General features: G+C 54.3%; 2 protein-coding genes across 4 annotated transcripts in view; one reads left to right on the top strand and one right to left on the bottom strand.

The window, feature by feature from the left end:
• Rasal1 (RAS protein activator like 1) overlaps positions 1-12,884 on the top strand; it is a 30,785-nt gene extending 17,901 nt beyond the window's left edge. For both annotated transcript variants that reach the window (XM_052167726.1, XM_052167727.1), the window contains 9 exons: positions 17-209; positions 3,244-3,381; positions 4,835-4,979; positions 7,654-7,826; positions 8,686-8,823; positions 8,902-9,037; positions 10,078-10,198; positions 11,873-11,952; positions 12,186-12,884. In XM_052167726.1, coding sequence (XP_052023686.1) covers positions 17-209; positions 3,244-3,381; positions 4,835-4,979; positions 7,654-7,826; positions 8,686-8,823; positions 8,902-9,037; positions 10,078-10,198; positions 11,873-11,952; positions 12,186-12,292 — 1,231 coding nt within the window. In that variant the 3' untranslated portion in view covers positions 12,293-12,884. The remainder of the gene's footprint in view (positions 1-16; positions 210-3,243; positions 3,382-4,834; positions 4,980-7,653; positions 7,827-8,685; positions 8,824-8,901; positions 9,038-10,077; positions 10,199-11,872; positions 11,953-12,185) is intronic.
• A 695-nt stretch (positions 12,885-13,579) lies between these two features.
• The window catches only part of Dtx1 (deltex E3 ubiquitin ligase 1), a 32,246-nt gene continuing 26,531 nt past the window's right edge, over positions 13,580-19,294 (bottom strand). Inside the window, exons 4-10 of one of the 2 annotated variants that reach the window (XM_052167728.1) lie at positions 17,353-17,414; positions 16,942-17,103; positions 16,728-16,789; positions 15,805-15,975; positions 15,535-15,696; positions 15,353-15,442; positions 13,580-14,824 (exon numbers count right to left, since the gene is read on the bottom strand). In XM_052167728.1, coding sequence (XP_052023688.1) covers positions 14,600-14,824; positions 15,353-15,442; positions 15,535-15,696; positions 15,805-15,975; positions 16,728-16,789; positions 16,942-17,103; positions 17,353-17,414 — 934 coding nt within the window. In that variant the 3' untranslated portion in view covers positions 13,580-14,599. The remainder of the gene's footprint in view (positions 14,825-15,352; positions 15,443-15,534; positions 15,697-15,804; positions 15,976-16,727; positions 16,790-16,941; positions 17,104-17,352; positions 17,415-19,294) is intronic. The other variant, XM_052167729.1, reaches the window with a different exon arrangement.

Raw genomic sequence — 19,294 nt, 5'->3', positions numbered from 1 at the left:
CGCCTGCTCCCTGCAGGAGGATCTCCTTCAAGGGCACGCCCACGGAGGAGCAGGTGCGGGAGACCAGCCTGGGGCTGCTGACCGGATACCTGGGCTCCGTTGTGGACGCCATTGTGAGCTCTGTAGGGCGGTGCCCACTTGCCCTGCGCTTGGCCTTTAAGCAACTCCAGCGGTGTGTGGAGAAGCGCTTCCCTGGGATGGCGCATCAGGTGGGCTGGGCTCTGTGGGCCGCCCCCCTCCTATGAGGATGATGGGCTGGACTGGGGCACCTTGGCCAGGGTCACATGCAGGGTCAGGTCAATGGTCAAAGGTGACACCAGGACCTAGGCTGCCCAGACTTGAGTCTGTGTGTGCTGGTGGAGTATTCCTGGCAGGACCTGGACGATGCTGGTGATGAAGATGATGGTGATGATGGTGGTGGTGATGACGATGATGGTGATATAATGGTGGTGGTGGTGGTGGTAGTGGTGACGATGGTAGTGATGAGAGCAGAAGGGAGGTCCAGGATGAAGGCTGAGTGGCTCGTCAGGTGCTGGACTTTCCCAGCTTGGATACAAAAGCTAGAAACTGGGAGCTGTGGCTTTGGGCCAGATAAGGCACATGAGCAGAGCAGATGTAGGTGGGACAGGAGGGAGTGGTGGAGACTGTGGCAAACTGTGACCCCGCCGCCACAGCTCACCTACAGAGACCACGCAGGCCAATGTTTTACCTAGGAATGGGGTCCAGTTTCCTTGTTCCTTTTCTCACTACTATGTTGGGTCTACAAACCCAGTCTCACAAACACCAGGCATGTACTCTACCACGAAGCCAAGGTCTACCCCATCTTTGCTTCTTTGAGATAGGACCTTGCTAAGTTTCCAAGGCAGACCTTGAACTTGCGATCCTCCTGACTCAGCCTCTCAAATATCTGGGATGATAGATAGGCCGTTGCCCTAAACCAGACGGAGCTGGGCAGAGCTGGGCAGAGCTGGGCTGAGCTGGGTATTTCCTTCCTTCTTCCCTCCCTTCCTCCCTTCCTTCCTCCCTTCCTTCCTCCCTCCCTTCCTCCCTTCCTTCCTTCCTACTTCCTCCCCATTTCCTCCCTCTCTCTTGCTAGCTTCCAGGATTCTACGTAAAGTCTCCCAGTTTTGAAATGCCCGTGGGGTTAATTCACCCATTCACCCAGAGAAGAGCGACCCACCAAGCAGAAACCATTTGGGGACAGTCACCACCGTGTCTAGGTCGTCCTGCGCCATGGACTACCAGCCTGAGATCCCTGTTTTAACAATGTTCAGTACACAACCTGAGGTGGCTGTCACAGGGAGCTTGGTGGCACAAGCCTGTAGTCTCAGGTCCTCAGAGGCTACGGCAGGAGGATCTTAAGTTCAAGGCCAGCCTGAGCAACAGACAGAGGCGAATCAGAAGACTCTTTTCTCTTTAAGATTTATTGATGTGCGTGTGTGCTGGTGCGCACGCGGAGCGGCCAGGGAGTGTTATAGGAGCCCCCGTGTTCCAGACATTTGTGAACCCCCTGATGTGGATGCTGGGATCCGAACCTGAGTCCTCTGATAGAGCAGTTAGTGCTGTTATCCACAGAGGCAACTCTCCAGCCCCGGCCAGACTAACATTTACCCAGTGCTAGGTGCAGACCACTTAGCAGAAAGATCTAGAATCTGCTGAACACTGGTGGCAATGCCATAGCCCAGTTCTTGCAGCCTGAGCTGAGAGCTTTGGACGTATATGATGCCTCTCTCTGCGCGTCCTGCTTACAGATGGGGAAACTGAGCCCAGAGAGCTTACGATCTGCTCCCCAGATTCCCCATCCTCCCACACAGGGCTGAGCTCTAGCCTCCCATCTAGGGGTGACGGCATTGCACCCCACTTTGCCTGGCTGTCACCTGGGCCGACTCATAGGTGTTAAGTGGGACACGGCTGAGGTAGGGAGGAGTGAAAGGGAGCAGGAGGCCAGCTCCCCAGGCAGCTCAGCCCGAGAGAAAGCCAACATCAGTGACACCCACGTGTCCCCAGTGGACAGGGACCATGGAGTTTCTCAGATCATGAAATTAGGGAGTCCTGGATAGCCCCTAAATCACAGGATTCATTATGGCATTTTAATACGTGTGTGTGTGTGTGTGTGTGTTTGTAGGGAAATGTGCCATGTAGCCCAGGCTAGCCTCTTCTAACTTATTACATAGCCAAGTGTCATTTTGAGACAGGTTGTTATTAGGTTGCCTGGGCTGGCCTGGAACATTCTTGTAACCCTCCTGCCTTAGCCTCTGTGTAGTTGGGATGATGGGCTAGCCTGTGCCACCAGCCCTGGCTCACACAGCCAGTGTGAGCTTGATGATGATCTACTGTTGGGGGACAAATGACCTGGGGACTTGCCTGGGATGAAGTGGTGACTTAGAGGAAGATCAGGGCTCTCACCGGAAGCCTTGGGTACAGTCACTGAGGCGCCGACATGCCCAGGAAGGTAGCACACGTCGGGGCAGCTATTGTCATAGGTGTGACTGACACCCCGAAATAAACAGAGGCATATGTACTTGAGTATAACATAGCCCTGGGGGAGGGAGCTGTGCCCAGTGTGGGAAGTCCGCAGAGGGACTCACTGGGACCGGACGGTGAGTACTCTGTGGCCTGACCGCTTGGGCACTCGACTGAGCCTCAGTTTCCTTAGAAACCAAATGTGGTTGAAGATTGACTGTGCCTCTTGAGGGCTCAAGGCACTGTGACCTTTGACCCTTGGAGCACTGCGTGGTAGCTGAGACTGACCGGCAGGAGAGTAGTAAATAGTATTGCCTCTGCTGTTGATTGCTGGGTAACCTCGGGCCTCAGTTGTTGCCTCTCTAAAAGGCAACAACTTTTGGATGTAACCCACCCCAGAGGAAGTGGTGAGTGAAGTGTTGAGAGGAGAATATGGCCTCTTCTTGCAACCGTAGGTCACAAATCTGGGTTTGAATTCCAGACTCCTCTGCTGTGTGACCTTGAGCAAGCTACTTGGCCTCTCTGAGGCAGCAGCGACCTCTCCTCTGGCTGTGTGTTCCGAGCACAGGAGTCTGCTAAAACCAATTTTTCCTCATCAGTTTCATCACCCCATTTTCTAGTGGGAGAAACTGAGGCAGAGAAGAGAACCCTGATTGGCAGACTAGGATAAGCATTCTGACCCAACTCCCTCTTCCTCCTCTGGAAAGCTAGTCTTTGCTGCCTCAGTTTCCCCAGTTGGGACATGGACGTCAGGGCCTGTCATCTGTGATTCTCTGGCAGGATGTGAAGTACCTGGCCATCAGTGGCTTCCTCTTTCTGCGGTTCTTTGCGCCCGCCATCCTCACACCGAAGCTGTTTGACCTCCGAGACCAGCACGCAGACCCCCAGACCAGCCGCTCCCTGCTGCTGCTCGCCAAGGTGTGTGTGTGTGAGTGTGCGTGTGTGTGTGTGTGTGTGTGTGTGTGCATGTATGTATGTATGTATGCATGCATGTATGTATGTATGTGTGTGTGCATGTATGTATGTATGCATGCATGTATGTATGTATGTGTGTGTAGGTATGTGTGTGCATGTGCGCGTGTTTATGTGTATGTGTGTGTTTGTGTGCATGTGTGTATGTGTATGTAAGTATGTGTGTGAGTATGAGTGTGTATATGTATATGTGTGTATGTGTGTGAGTGTAGGTATGTGTGTGAGTGTTTATGTGTATGTGTGCAGGTATGTGTGTGTATGTGTATGTGAGTGTAGGTGTGTGTGTTTATGTGTACATGTGCATGAGTGTACATGCATGTGTATGTTTGTGTGCATGTGTGTGAATATGTATATGTGTATGTGTGTAGGTATGTGTATGTATGTGTGAGTGTGTGTGTATGTGTGAGTGTGTATGTATGAGTTTGTGTTTGTGTGCATGTGTGTATGTGTGTGTGAGTATGTGTATGTATGTGTGTTTGTGTGCATGTGTGTATATGTGTGTGAGTATGTGTGTGCGTGTGTGTATATGTATATGTGTGTGAGTATGTGTGTGTGTGTCCTCTCAGCTGTGGACAAACATGGTGGGAAAGATCTGGAACAAACTCAAAGAAAGCTCCTTGCGTGTTCCTTGGTTTCCATGTCAGGGGCTTGCTGGGCCACTGAGACCTATCCCTTGCCATGTCGCCCAGGCTGGCCTAGGACTGAAGGCAATCCTCCTGCCTCAGCCTCTCAAGTGCTGAGATTCTAAATGTACCGCCACGCCTAGCTTTCATTTGCAGCCCTTTCCTTTAGCAGTACTGGGACTCGAACATGGGGCCTCAGGCGTGGTAGGCAATCTCTCTACCACTGTGCTCTAGCCTCAGTGCCTAACCCTCCTCCTCCTCCTCTTCCTCCCCCACTTAACTAGGCCATCAAAACTCAGTCCTTCCAAAAGAAAGAGGAGAAGTGAACCACAATCATTTATACCTTAGGATCAATTAAGCTTTTATTTTTTTTAAAGATTTATTTATTTATTATATGTATGAGTACACTGAGCTGCCTTCAGACACTCCACAAGAGGACATCAGATCTCATTACAGATGGTTGTGAGCCACCATGTGGTTGCTAGGATTTGAACTCGGGACCTTCGGAAGAGCAGTCAGTGCTCTTAACCGCTGGGCCATCTCTCCAGCCTGAATGAAGCTATTCTTGACAAAGTAGTTACAACGTGTGGCTCTCAGGGGTCCCCAAGTACACTTGATAGGAATGGGCAGTGCCAAGTGCTGGGGGTACTTCTCTGGGGAGGAGCTGGGGTGCTGATCCCTGGGGTGGGGGATCAGTCGGTGCTCAAGGTGTGTGGACCCGAGAAGCAGATCTGGTGCCTGGCGGTGACCTTGGCGTCCCCTCTCCTTTGCTCCAGGCCGTGCAGAGCATTGGAAACCTGGGCCAGCAGCTGGGCCAGGGCAAGGAACAGTGGCTAGCCCCCCTCCATCCCTTCCTGCTGCAGAGCATCTCGCGTGTAAAGGACTTCCTGGACCAGCTGGTAGACGTGGATGAGGGTGAGGGTGAGTCCTGCGGTCCTGCCACTCCTGGCTTGTCCTCCCCCCAGCCCCACCCTGGAGCACTCAGCACCCCTTAGTCTTCAATACTAAGACTCTGGCCCTGCAGGTCAACTCGTCAGTCGACTAACATTTCCTGCCAGCGTGGCAGTGCGGTAGGGTCATGGCATGGAATCTCTGGGGTGGGCATGCTTGTTAAGTCCCGGCCCTATGACAGCAAAGGCCTGGGCCTGTGGAGGGTAGCTTGCCTTGAATATACCAAGTCCTAGGTTCAACCCCAGCACCAACAAAGAAGACAGACCTCCCGGATAGGTTTTTCCGATGCAGTCGTGTGACGAGGGAGACACGGCTCAGTGGGTAAAGTGCCTCCCGAGAAAGCTCGAGGATCTGAGTTCAAATTCCCAGTCACCTAAAACCCAGGCCTGGCTGTGCCTGCCTGTAGCCCTGGCCTTGGTGGTGTGAAGACAGGCAGATCATCCTGGCTCCCCTGTCAGCCAACATAGTCAAAATGGTGAGCTCTGGGTGCAACAAATGTCCCAGACTTAAAGAATAAACTGTGGAGCAACAGAGAAAGACTCCAGATGTCAACTTTGGGTCTCCACATGCACACATGTACACACAATGCACACATGCACACACATACACATACATGCACAACATGTACAAATGCACACACATTTACAAACATGTACACACATGTATACACATGCATGCACATGCACAGATGTGCACACATATACAAACACACACATGCACACACATGTATGTACATGTATACACATACACAAACATATACATGCATACACAAACACATGCACACGATGCAGACATGCACACACATGTACAAATGCACACACATGTACAAATATATACATGCATGTACCACACACACCAAAAAAAGTGAGTGAGACAGAAGAAAATCCTGGACTTATTCATAGAATTTCACTCTAGTGGGAACCATGTTGTAAGACAGTATCCAAGGACTAAGGGATGGTGGCATAAGCCTTTAATCCCAGCTCTTGGGCTCTTCTCTGAGTTCAAGACCAGCCTCATCTACAGAGTGAGTTCCAGGACAGCCAGGGCTACACAGAGAAACCCTGTCTCAAAATAAACAAGCTAGCAAACAAACCAAACCAGGCTGGAGAGCCGACTCAGTGGTTGAGAGGATCGGCTGCTCTGGCAGAGGACCTGGGTTCGGTCCCAGCTCCTACAAGGCAGTTCACACCTGTCTGTAACTCCAGTTCCAGGGGATCTGACACCCTCACACAGACACACATTCAGACTAAACAGCCATGCACATGAGATAAAAATCAATAAAATCATTTAAAAATTATTGGAAAAAAAAACTCCACCCAAACCAATCCAAACTGTGCAACCAACCAGCCAAATCGATGGGGTGTCAGGGAGTTACCAAGGAGGGAAGGGTGGGCTTGGGGCGGGGCAGGGGGGGCGGGGAGGCGGTGTCTTTATTCCCAGCATTCAGGAGGCAGAGGCAAGAGAGGCCTGTTCTATGGAGAGTTCTAGGCCAGGCGGGGTGTCACAGTGAGAGCCAATCTAGAGAAAGAGGGGGAGGGAAGAAGAGAAGACAAGAGATGGCCCAGGATGGTCCTCCCTGGTGCCACTGGAATGACGCTGTGAAGTGTGCCTCGCTGTGGAGTGTGCGCCATGACTCTTTTGGAGTATTACTATATTGACATTTGCTCCCAAATGGGGACGCTGCCAGGTAGCCAGAGAATGGAGTCAGAGTTTATCTGGACTGCTATTTTTTTTCCTCAAAGTCCGCCCCCCGCCACGCCCCCATCCCCTGACTCACCAAGCACCTGTCTGCCCAAGCACTGATGCAACCCTGGGTTTAGTGCGCCACCTAGTGTCCGTGCTGTGGAATGACTGCGGACTCAGAATGGCACAGACCCAAACCATGACACACTGCATTTTGCTCTTATCAGAGATTCTCCTGGCCTCAGAGATAGCGACGGGGGCGAGGATGGTTATTTTTTTGGGTGGGGTGGGAGCTTCTGTCTAGGCACGCAGAATAGTTAAATGACGTCTTGGTGCAAGATGGAGTCACCCTGGCTAAGATTTGGAGAACTAGTATCAATGTCAGAGCGATCCAGGCAGGGAACAGCATGCGCAAAGGCACTGGGGTATGGGAGAGAGAAATGGAGAGGGGGGTTAAAGAAAGAAGGAAACGGGGTGCTGGGAAGCTGTGGGAAAACTGGGGCTTGTGTTGGGAGTGGTGTCGTGTGGCCCTCTGAAATGGAGAACTTGGGACAGAGGGCACTTCAGAATGGGGGACTCCGATCACACAGGGGTAACCTGGGCAGTAGACAGCCCTGGTTGTGGTAGTCTGGGGGTGGGGTGGGGTCTCTGGTGCGGAGAGAGGTCTGCAGCCTGGAGCTGTGAGTGAGCTTGAGGCTGGCTGGGACATCGCTGGACTGACTGGGCCAGCTGCAGTGTCACCCGCAGGGCCCTGGCCTCGCAGAGGGACCTGGGTTCCACCCTGCTGCTGACCCCTCCTTTGCCTCAGCGGATGGTGGGGTAGGAGGGGCCGAGGGGAGGAGGGTGACTGGTGGCTGGAGGAGTGACCGCTGAGGTCATAGCCATGGTCTTCCTGCCCCTTGGCAGGTGCTGGAGACCCCAGACATGGCAGAGCCCCTCCCCCCTTTCCTCTATTTCCCAGAGGCTGGTGGGCCAGCCTGCGCCCTGGTCCAACCCTCAACAATTGTTCGAGAAGGCTTCCTGCTGAAGCGCAAGGAGGAGCCTGCGGGCCTGGCCACGCGCTTTGCTTTCAAGAAGCGTTACTTCCGGCTGAGTGGGCGGGACCTCTCGTACTCTAAGACTCCGGAGTGGCAGGTGGGACTCCGACACGCCCCGCCCCCAAGCCCCACCCCCTGTCCCCTCCCGTCAGAGGCAACTATTCCAAACTCTTGGCTCACTCCAAACTTGGGGCCAGCCTGGCCCCGCGACAGGGACGCTGACCGTGCTCTCCCAGGTGTGGACTCGCGGGGGTGGGGGCCACAAAGTCCACGCCCTTCCCCCTCCCCCACCCCGAGCATCATAGACTCTCACACAGGATCCCTCTGTCCTGACGGCTGCTGGCTCTGTGCTAGGCTGGATCCACAGATCAAGTGACTTTGGCAGGGTCGTCAGGCCTCAGTTTCCTCATCTTCAAATTGGGCTGGAGGAGTGCGGGGTGGGGGGTGGGGATAACAGACCCAGTCTCGAAGGTGGTCGTGGTGGTTGAGTGGGCTGATGGAAGCGTGGCTCTGAAAGCCACGGCCGAGTGCCACCTAAGCAGCTACTGTGGCAAGGATGGTAGCGGTGATGGTGATGATGTGTTGGCGATATTGATAACTGATTAGGGCTGGAGAGATGGCTCAGCGGTTAAGAGCACTGACTGCTCTTCCGAAGGACCTGAGTTCAAATCCCAGCAACCACATGGTGGCTCACAATCATCTGTAATGAGATCTGATGCCTTCTGGTGTCTGAAGACAGCTACAGTGGACTTACATGTAATAAATAAATAAATCTTAAAAAAAAAAACAAAACAAAACAAAAAAAGCAAACTCAGACCTAGAAACCCCCCCCCCCGAGTCACTCAGCAGGCGGCAGAGCAGGACTGTGGGGAGGACACCACGGAGCTGTCGGGAGTTGATTACCGGGCCTCGAGGACTCCACCTGGTGGCACAGCCCTGTCCCCTGACGCCCACAGGTTCACTCATCCATCCCGCTGTCCTGCATCCGCGCCGTGGAGCGTGTGGACGAGGGTGCCTTCCAACTGCCACACGTCATGCAGGTGGTGACACAGGATGGCGCCGGGGCGTCCCACACCACCTACCTCCAGTGCAAGGTGAGGGGTGGGGCACAGTCAGGGGCGGGGTCTGTGGCTCAGCCTCACCCATCTTCTTCCGCCTCCCATCTCTGGCAGAACGTGAATGACCTCAACCAATGGCTGTCAGCCCTGCGCAAAGCCAGCGCCCCCAACCCGGGCAAGCTGGCTGCCTGCCATCCTGGTGCCTTCCGCAGCGGGCGCTGGACCTGCTGCCTCCAGGCTGAGCGCTCAGGTGAGGGGGTGGGTGCGCCGTCCCAGTCTGCCAGTAGTCAGTATCCTACCTCCATCCGGGCGTGCTGTGTATCCTCGAGCCCGTGACTTAATTTCTCTGTGCCTCAGTATTCTCATCTGGGAAGTGGGGTTGCAGACAGCCTGTACCTCCTTGGTCCTGTTAGCTGATACCAAGTTGATATATTCAAAGTGCCATCTGCTGTGCAGCGTTAGCTTCACAAAAGTCCTGTTTCCAACACTCCTACTATGTGCAAGGTGCCCAGAGCAGAGACAGTCAGACTTGACGTTAGATAGCCATGAGGTGATGGTGACAGGTCGCTCTGCTCTTGCTGGGGATGAATCCCTGGCCCTGAGCACTCCACCACTGACCCACATCCCAGCTCCAGCCAGACACTTACAACTGTTAGAATGACCAGCCTGGGGCTTTGTCGGAGGCCCAGCCCCAGGGCAGGAATCAGGAAGGCTTCCTGGAGGAGGTGCTGTTTTGAGTGGCCAGAGTGGAGTGGAATCAGGGTGTGGGGATGTGCAGAGCAGGGACCAGGCTGAGCAGAGGGGGCTGAGGTGGAGCTAGTGGATCATTATGGTCTGTTTCAGCTCCCCTTCTCTTTCTGGGATAAAACACTCTGCCCAAAAGCAACTTAGGGGAAGAAAAGGTTCGTCTGGCTTGGACTTCCAGATCACAATCCATCACTGAGGGAAGTCAGGGCAGGAACTTGAGGCAGAAACCAGGGAGCAACGGCACTCACACCGTGCCAGCTTTCTGATGCAGCCCAGGAGTGCCTGCGTAGGGAATGGTGATGCCCGCAGTGGACCCACTTAAAATCAGCCAAGACCGCGATGATGATCTGATCTCGGAATTCTGTTATTTGAGACGCTCAATGCTATGTCAAGTTGCTAAAACTCAGCCGTGTTGATGGAGGTAGGGAGGCTGGGGAGGAGGCTCGAACCCACGCAGGAGCTACAAAGTGGGCGTGGCTAAGAGGAGGCTTGCACAGGGGAAGGCAGGGACAAGACTCTCCTGACCACGCTGTGTACCCTCAGCTGCTGGCTGCAGCCGCACACACTCAGCTGTCACGCTGGGAGACTGGAGTGACCCACTGGATCCCGACGCTGAGGCCCAGATGGTGTATCGCCAGCTGCTCCTGGGGCGGGACCAGCTCAGGTGGGTGTCACCTGCCTCTCCCCCCTCCCGCCCCTCCCACCCCCACTATAGCCCTCCTCACATTCATTCATCCCTGAAGAAGTGTTTCCCTCCCTCAGGGTTTCATGTAGCCTAGGCTAGCCTTGAACTCACTATGTGGCAGATGTCCTTAAACTTCAGATCCCCCTGCTTGTATTTCCTCAGTGCTGGATTTACAGGTGTGTGCTGTAAGGCAGATTGGGATCGTCTCAGTTAAGGGTTCTCTGACTGTGACACCATGACTAAGGGGACTTCTAAAAGAAAGCATTTAACTTGGGGCTTACGGTTTCAGAGAGTTAGAGTCCATGATGGCAGACCAAAGATGGGACAGCAGGAACAGCTCAGAGCTCACATCTTGATCCCAAAGCAGGAGGCAGAGGGAGCTACCTGGGAATGTTTTGAGTCTTTTTTGTTTGTTTGTTTGTTTAAAGATTCATTTATTTAGTACATGTAAGTACACTGTAGCTGTCTTCAGATACACCAGAAAAGGGCGTCAGATCTCATTACAGATGGTTGTGAGCCACAATGTGGTTGCTGGGATTTGAACTCAGGACCTCTGGAAGAGCAGTTGGTGCTCTTAACTGCTGAGCCATCTCTCCAGCCCGCTTTGAGTCTTTTGAAACCTCAAATCCCACTCCCAGCGATGCACCTCCTCCCACAAGACCACATCTCCTCCCACAAGACCACACCTCCCCCAAAGACTACATTTCCTTCCACAAGGCCACACCTACTCCCACAAGGCCACTCCTCCTATAAGGCCACACCTCCTCCCACAAGACCACTCCTCTTCCCACAAATCCACACCTCCTTCCACAAGGCCACACCTCCCACAAGGACACACTTCCTCCCACAAGGCCACGCCTCCTTCCACAGGGCCACACCTCCTAATCCTTCCTAAGGGAACCAAGCACCCGAGCATATGAGCCTGTGTCATTCTGATTCCGACCACCCCAAGGAGCATGGGACCGTACAGTACGGGGACTCCAGAGACTTAGTCATGGTTTGTCTGTATAACTTGGCTTCTGAGCCTTCCTGGTACCTGGGACACCTCCCTCCGCCCCCCCTACCTCCCAGCTTCCTGGCCTAAGAGCTTAGGAATTTAGTGACAGGTTTATCTCGTCCCGCTATGGGGAAGGTTCCGTATTGAGCTGCCTGAATTCAGATCCTGGCCAGTTGGAGGCTGTGTGGTTCTCAGCTACTTATTTGGCTTCTCTGTGCCTCATATGGAAAAGGAGGCGATGACCTCATAGTACGGTCCTCGGGGTCAGAAGCTGATCCCGTGAAAGGACACCATGTGACCTCCCATAGGTAGGAGCTATTAGTATGCTGTGTGACTGTAGGCAAGTTTCTTGATATCTCTGTTGTGCGGGTGCATTATGTGCACAGGGTTACTGGTAAGTACCTACCTCATGTAAGCTGGCCATGTGAGTAAATGAATTCACGCGTGTACAAGGCTTCTCAGTGTAATGTCTGCTACTCTAGAAAGGTTTGTGGCGACTGAGTCGTGATGGTTGTGATGATTGTGGTGGTGGTGATGATGATGATTATGGTGTTGATGGTAATGAACCTGATTGTCTACAAGCAGCAGAGAATCTTGGGTAGGAGCAGCACTGCGCCTCTGAAACCAGCCTTGCCCCTTTTCCTATCAACCCTCAGGCTGAAACTGCTGGAGGACCCCAGCCTGGGCACAGCTCCAGAAGTGGACCCTGGGGAGGACTCCAGTGCCAATGACGACGGTAAGGGAGAAGGATTCCATTCTCATCCCTTACAGACGTGAGCCCCAGTTTGCCAAACGCAGCTGCTCTGTCCTCCCGCACGCCCTCTTGTTTCCAGTTCACCGATGGGACAGTATCCCGGTGAATTTGGGGATTCTTTCTGCATAGGAAAAAAAAACTATAGCTTCACGAAGTGGCTCTGGTGACAACCACCAGGAGCCTGCTGAGCCCGGTGGCCTTTTCCTTTCCTCCAGGACCCTGTGCTGAGGTTCTGGCCCAGCAGAGGGCAGCCACCACCCGTCTGCTGCAGGTACTTGAAGACTTGGAGCAAGCCCACGAGGAGTTCCAGAAACGGGGATAGAGGCAAGTGGCCCTCCAGGATGCTGGATGCTGAGACGGTGCCGGAGCCAGCTGGGGACAGAGCCACGGGGCCCCCCTGAGCACACTCTGGCCCAGGCATCTCCTTGAGGCTGCCTTCTTCACTGCTTGGAGCCTCCCAGACAAAACCCGGTCCTGTGAGCCCTTGTAGCCGCTAGCCAGGGCATCAGAGCCTTTGGTAGGGCCCAGCCTTGTACTGAGCAAACCTCACTTTCTTCTCTGAGCCCGGAGTCACAGCTTCACTGGATACAGCTCTTCCAATACCCGTGGCGCCCATCTCACCCCCAAGCTGCTGGATACAGCCGTACCTGAATGCCAACCCTGGCTGACTTAAGAAAAGCAGTTAATAGGCTTGGCCGGGAACTTCCTGTTTTTGACGTCTGTGAGCCCCCGTGACCTCACAGATCTTTCTGTACCCCCACTCTCATCTGGCAGCCCCAACCTCAAGCTTCTAGAACCAGGTGTTCTCAGAAGAACGGAGTGGGAGCCCAGCATGCCGATTCAGAGCCTCGAAGCCGGACGCAGGCTCTTCCTCCCTCTTATACGCTGTATAAAGTGACGCATGAGCATGCTTAGCCGTGAAGTGTTAAAATCGGGGTACACCTTAGGGGCCAGCCAGAAGCTTCCTGGCTAGAAATAGAGGTTCCCACTCCCTGCCCCAGGCACTGAATGCATCTGAGGGTTTGGGGGGGCAGACATCTGAATTCTGGGGCTCAACGGTCCTGTGGGTTTGAGTCTGATTTAGAGTGACCCACAGTGGCGGAACAGTGGGCTGGCTGAGCCCGTGAATTCTTAGATTGTCTAAGGAGAGCTCTGGACAGAAAAAACTCTAGTCCATCAGGCTGGATCCAGAGCACAGGCAAGGTGTGGCGCTATCTCGCGTGTGGCCACCAGGGGTCGCCTGGAGCTGGAGCATCTCCCACTGACTTGGGTACACCAGAGGGCTGCTTTCCCCGGCTCCTGGCTCCAGGGCAGAGTGGCATCCGTAAGCTGATAGAGTATCTTCCAGCTCTTCTACATCCTCATTGAGGGCCGAACATGAGAGCCATCATCATTGTCACTAGTGTGTGTCTGTGTGCGCACGCCCGCGCATACTAATAGAGTCATGTCTTCTTTGGATGCTGTAAGACTGGGCAGATACATGGCCCGTGCACTGCTTTTCCCGCTGCCCTGGGCAGTGGTCCTACACTTGCCATTGTCTCCCAAGCCATCCCCGGTGTTCCACAGGAGCACAGTCTCCCGGCACCCTCTTGGCAGAAAGAGGCCCGACAAGGAGAAAGACCATTTATTTCTCCACCCACAGTGGGACTGGTAGATTTTTTTTTTTTCCAAAAGAGCAATTGCTGGCGTCCCTTTAAAGCTTGGCTGACTTCCATCGCAGCAGCCAATCCTCAGAGGCGGAGCTGGTGAGTTGCCTGGGCAACGGGCCTCTGGTTGGCCTGAGATGATCAGCCGCCCACCGCCCACTTCCAAGCAAGGGGGGTTAACCCTTGGCTGCCTGCTCTGCTCATTCCGTGTGGCCTGAACAAGGCCTCGCCCTCGCCTTGAAGCCAGAAGTGGGTCTCAAATGTCCGGAGCGGTTTAGTGGGTGAGAAGCCACTACAGAGAGGCAAGGACGATGTCTTTGCCTGGGATAGACAGAGGTCAAGAGATGGGCACAGGAAGTAGTAGTCGGGGTCCCAGAAAGATAGACACAAGCACAAAATAAGACAGCCTCGTCCCCACTGGCCTGCGAAAAGCTACTCAGTAACCTGGGATTTCTACCCCATTGGCTTTGCAGTGCGCAGTGGGCAGCGCTGACATGGGTTAAGGGGTTGAGGCCCAGGGCCACACTGGCCCCTGGAAGCCTTCCAGAGTCCCCACTATCCTGTGCTTGACTCAAGTCCTGGGAAGGGGCCGAGTCTATACAGATGTAATGGAGACACAGGTGGAATCCACAGGATGTGTCATGGGGGCCTTTCTGTCTCTTCTCTCCCCAAGCTGGGAGAGGTCCAGAGGCACGTGGGTGTACGTGCGTGAGTGCGTGCGTGCGTGCAACGGGACACGTGTGCGTTTGTGTGTGGTGTGGTGTGAAGGGCAAAGCGCCATCGTTTCTGTAGGGAAGTCGCTCTTGCTGGTGGTCCTATCTCTGCTGCTCTTGCCGGAAGCCACAGTGGCCTGGTATGCTCCCATCATCCCCCGCAGCCACCGGCCAGATCCCCTTAAGCGCTTCTGGCTCCTCCCGCCTGGCGGGAGGGAGGCTTGTGCCAGGCTAGAGGCACGGCAAGAGGGAAGGCGGGCAACTCGGGCCTCAGGCCTTGGCCATGGCCTCAGAAACACCCTGGGCGGTGAGCTCAGCCAGCACGTTGTCTAGGTAGCTGGCGTCCGGGTAGCCATGGCCAGTGAGGTTGGAACCAAACTCCGTCTTGTGGTGAATCTCGTTCCACACCACGGTGTCCGACTCGCCCGTGGTGTTGGATGTTCCGATGGTGAAGATGAGTCTGCGTTCCCAGGCGGTGATGAGCAATCTCAGCACCTGGGGGTGGGGGTGGGGTGGGGTGGGGGTGGGGTGGGGAGATGGGGGTGAATGTAACATGCAGTCTGAGCCTTGGCCTGCTTCATTAACATCCACTACATAAAGTTCTGTTTCTTTCGGGGCTTGTCATCAGTACAGGCAGGGCTTAGACCCCACTCTTGGTACTAAATTACTTCCCGCCGATAAAGATCTGGAGATATCACAGGACAACGTAAGGTGCTGGCTTTTTGGTTTAAATGGTAAGTAAAATCGGATGACCTAAGTGTGCCAATGAAGGCTTTTGAAGGGCTGATTGGGTTCAAATCCCGGCTCTGCCACTTGGTTGCTGTGTGACCACATTAAAGTTCCTTACCTTCTCTGATCCTTTATTAACTAGTGAATGCTAGGAGGTAGATTCAGGGCCTGCTGCTTAGCATACTGGCTTAGGAAGGAATGACAACAGGGACTGAGGACAAGGGAAAGCATGCCTAAAAGATGGCAGCCGGGAACTCGGCCATCAGTTTTTGTGGAGACCAGGTGGGCACCCACCTTCCGACCCTTCTCATTGTTGGGTAGGTAGCAGTGGCGAGGGAAGCCTCTGGCGGTGAACTTCTTGCCTGGGTTGGGATGTTCAGGGCCCTGTGGGGATAGCAGGAGGATTTCAGACCACAGACCGAGTCTTGGGGTTGGGGGGCGGGCAGAGAGTTGGGGCTGTAGCCCGAGGGGCTCACCTGGATGCCCGTGGGGATGTCATAGACAATGCGGATCGTCTGGGTGTCTGCAAACCCAGGCAGCGAGTGCGGGATGAGGTGAAACTCCATCTTCCCCGGTGGCTGTGTCCCTGTCTTCTCCCCGTAGATAGCTTTGCAGGTGGGGCACTGCAGGCTGCCATCCTGAGAGAGGCCGTGTGGCCGTGAGGTCCCAGGGGTCCCACCGGGCCCCTCCCCCGCACCCACCGCCCACCTCAGCGCACGGCCCCCACCCCCTGCACGGCAGCCCACCTTGTGGCCCACCTTGTTGCCATTGGAGTACATGGCCACCAGGCATAGCAAGTGGTACATGTGGCCGCAGCGGCCCAGGCGGCCCACCAGCTCGGGCCGCACACTCTTGTTCCGGAGCACGCCCTCATAGCCCGAAGCTGTGACCAGCCGCTCCATGCAGATGGTACAGTCCTGGAGGGCCAGGGAGACGGGGGAGGGTCGTGAGGAAGGCCACAGAGGGCCACAAAGTTGGAGGGGGGGCGAGATGGCAAACCTTGGAGCTGACTCCCTTGCCTGATTAGCATCCCACCCCCACCCCCACCTCCGCAGCAAGGGTTAAATGCGTAACCACCCAAAGCAAAAGCAAAAGCCGGAGTGGAAAACTTGGCATAAAACTGTCCATCACTGGGCTAGAGTTGCGAGCACTTGACCGCTCTTCCGAAGGTCCTGAGTTCAAATCCCAACAACCACATGGTGGCTCACAACCATCCGTAAGGAGATTTGACTCCCTCTTGTGGAGTGTCTGAAGACAGCTACAGTGTACTTACATATAATAGACAAATAAATCTTTTGTTGTGGTGGTGGTTTTGGTTTTGGTTTTTTTGTACTTGTTTTTTTTCAAGACAGAGTTTTTCTGCATAGCCCTGGCTGTCCTGGACCTCACTCTATAGACCAGGCTAGCCTCGAACTCAGAAAGTTGCCTGCCTCTGCCTCCCAGAGTGCTGGGATTACAGGCGTGCGCGCCACCACCGCCGGGTTAATAAATCTTAAAAAACCAAAACAAGCAAAAAAACAAACAAACAAACAAACAACCTGTCCATCACCAAGATGGACAGCTGCGATGCTGTTCAACTTAAGCTCCTCCCCCAGGACCTGGCGAGGGCAGGGAGGCCAGGACCTACGGCCGAGGAGAGCTGGTGCTGAGGCGCCCTTGGCTGGCTCACCTCATCAGGTGGGTTTTTCACCTTCTGCATGTACCTCCGAACCACGTCCTCAGGGTTCTTGCCTGCATAGATAGTGGGACGATGTGTCTCAGGAGGCGTGGGGGTGGGGTTCAAGTGCTGGGGAGCAGGCGGGGGAGGGGCAGAAAGCAGGGCTCGAAGGGCAAGCTGACACAGATGCATGCTGGGTTGTGTTTGGGGGTCACTCGGGACCTACTTTTCTTGAGGTGTTTTTTCTTGGTCTTGCGGCACACGCCGGGCACTCCGGGCACAGGCTTCACGTCGCTCTTGCTTACCGGCGGCGGGTGCAGGATGGGTTTGGGCGCCCGTGTCAGGCACACCGGCAGCCCGGCTGCACACAGCAAGATCCCGGTCATCCCTGGGGGGGGGGGGTGGATGTAGCAATGAGGGGTGGGGTCATGGGAAGCCACGCCCTCCCCCTCCTTGTCGTTGGGATGCCACCGAGGGTGGAGGGCAGGGTGTTGCCCCAGACGCTGACCCTGCCCACTCAAGAAAACCACTTCAGGCGAAAGTCAAGCAGTCCCAAAGGGAAGGGCCCGTCCACGGGTTCATCAAAGGGGCGGAGCTCATGAGGCTGGTAGGTGGGGCCTCATGGGTGGGGTCTTACCTGCCAAGGCTGGGTGGACAGGGCCAGTGCCGTTCAAGTTCTTCACGGGGAGTGCCGGAACCCTGTGGGGATCAGAAGAGGCTCCAGATGGACTGGCCCCAACACAGTCCTGACTAGCTTTTACCTCAGGGCTCCTCCTGACACACCCCTGTCTTCTCTGCCTTTCTGCCATCTGGATGAACCTCCAGGAAACCTCATCCCATCTTGAGTGCATATCAGCGGTGGGTACAGTCAGTGGACTCCATTGGAAACACCCTTAGGCCTACTCCTGACTCTTGACTTTATTTATTTATTTATTTATTTATTTATTTATTTATTTATTTATTGGTTTTTCGAGACAGGGTTTCTCTGTGTAGCCCTGGCTGCCCTGGAACTCACTCTGTAGACCAGGCAGGCCTCGAACTCAGAAATCCGCCTGCCTCTGCCTCCGCCTCCCAAGTGCTGGGATTACAGGCGTGGCCACCACCGCCCAGCCTACTCTTGACTTTAGAGATGCTTTCATGTAGCCCAGGCCAGCCTCAAACTTGCACTCTAGCCAAGGGTGACCTTGAACTCTTAATCTTCCTGCCTTCGCTTTTCAAGCATGTTCCGCCGTGCTCATATGCGGCACTGAGGCCTGAACACAGGGCTTCTCGTGAGGCAGGAACTCTATGAGGACCAGTCCCGCCTCCTCCCACTGGAGAACATTTGGGCCTCATTTTACCCACTTTTTCTGGTCTGGAACCCAACTATCAGTGATTAGCTCTCTTAAGGCTTGTTCCATAGAGCACTGATTCCTGCAGAACATCCTGGAAGAATTCAGGAATGTGTAAGCTGGGAAATACTACGCTGCCCTCCAAGATTCTCAACTTATCTGCGCACATAAAGACTCTCTCATAGTACGTCCAACGCCAGGCCCCCTCTTCAGATGAAGAGTCCCCGAGGGTATTCTTCGCCTTTTGGGGTCAACCACAGCTGCTTTTGTTTCTTAGTTTGGCCGCTAATGACACACGGCACAGCCTATCAGCCCTCATAAACCAATGTCTGTACGTGTGGAGCAAGTGTGATGTGGTGCCTGCTTTTGTGGGTGGAGAGGAACACAAATCTTGGTAGCTAAGAAAGGCTCTGAAAGCATCGTCATCACTGCTATCGCCACTGCTATCATCGCTGCCGCTGCCACCATCACGTATGGTCACCTCGGTTGTGCCATCACCATCACCATCATCACCACCACCATCATCATCATCACCACCATCATTATCACCATCACCACCATCATTATCATCATCACCGCCATCATCACCACCATCATCATCATCATCATCACCACCACCACCATCATCATCACCATCACCATCATCATTGTCACCATCACCATCATTGCCCATCCTTGGAGAAGTGACTGGGACAACCCAAAGTCACTAAGCATTGTTCCCATAGGGGGAGGAGGGATGGGTGCTCTGAGTCCTGGGGTCTATGGTTAGTGGACATGGGATGAAGACACTGAGCCTCAGTTTCCCTACCTTTAGTGAGGATTCTGGTGAGAATTCAAGAGCTTCTCCTCCTACAGTGTGGTGGGACTCCCAATGGGAAGGGCTGAGCAGCCATGGGACCTGCCTCAGGCTCTATCACAACCTTCCAAGACTTTTCTGGAGGACAGCACCGCCCTAATTTATTTATTACTGTTCATCCTTCTGGGGCAGCAGCAAGGAGGTCACAGTTCCCAGCCTTCCCTCCCACTTATCTACGATCACCGAGTGTGGACATCCCTGACCTCATCTCTGCCTTCCCACATCCCTTTCCTCAGTGCGTAACATGGGCAGGGAGGACAACATTCAGCATACATACCGCTACCCACTTGCCTCCCACCAGTGGCAGGCATGACTAATCCATCCCAGCTCTCCAAAGTCCAAGGACTCCATGACAGAGCTCTCCAGTCAGCCTCTATCAATCAGGATGGTCA

Source organism: Apodemus sylvaticus, chromosome 22 (genome assembly GCF_947179515.1).
Source record: "Apodemus sylvaticus chromosome 22, mApoSyl1.1, whole genome shotgun sequence".
Classification (NCBI taxonomy): domain Eukaryota; kingdom Metazoa; phylum Chordata; class Mammalia; order Rodentia; family Muridae; genus Apodemus; species Apodemus sylvaticus.
Note: the sequence above shows the minus strand (reverse complement) of the source record. Positions and strands in the feature narration are given on the sequence as shown.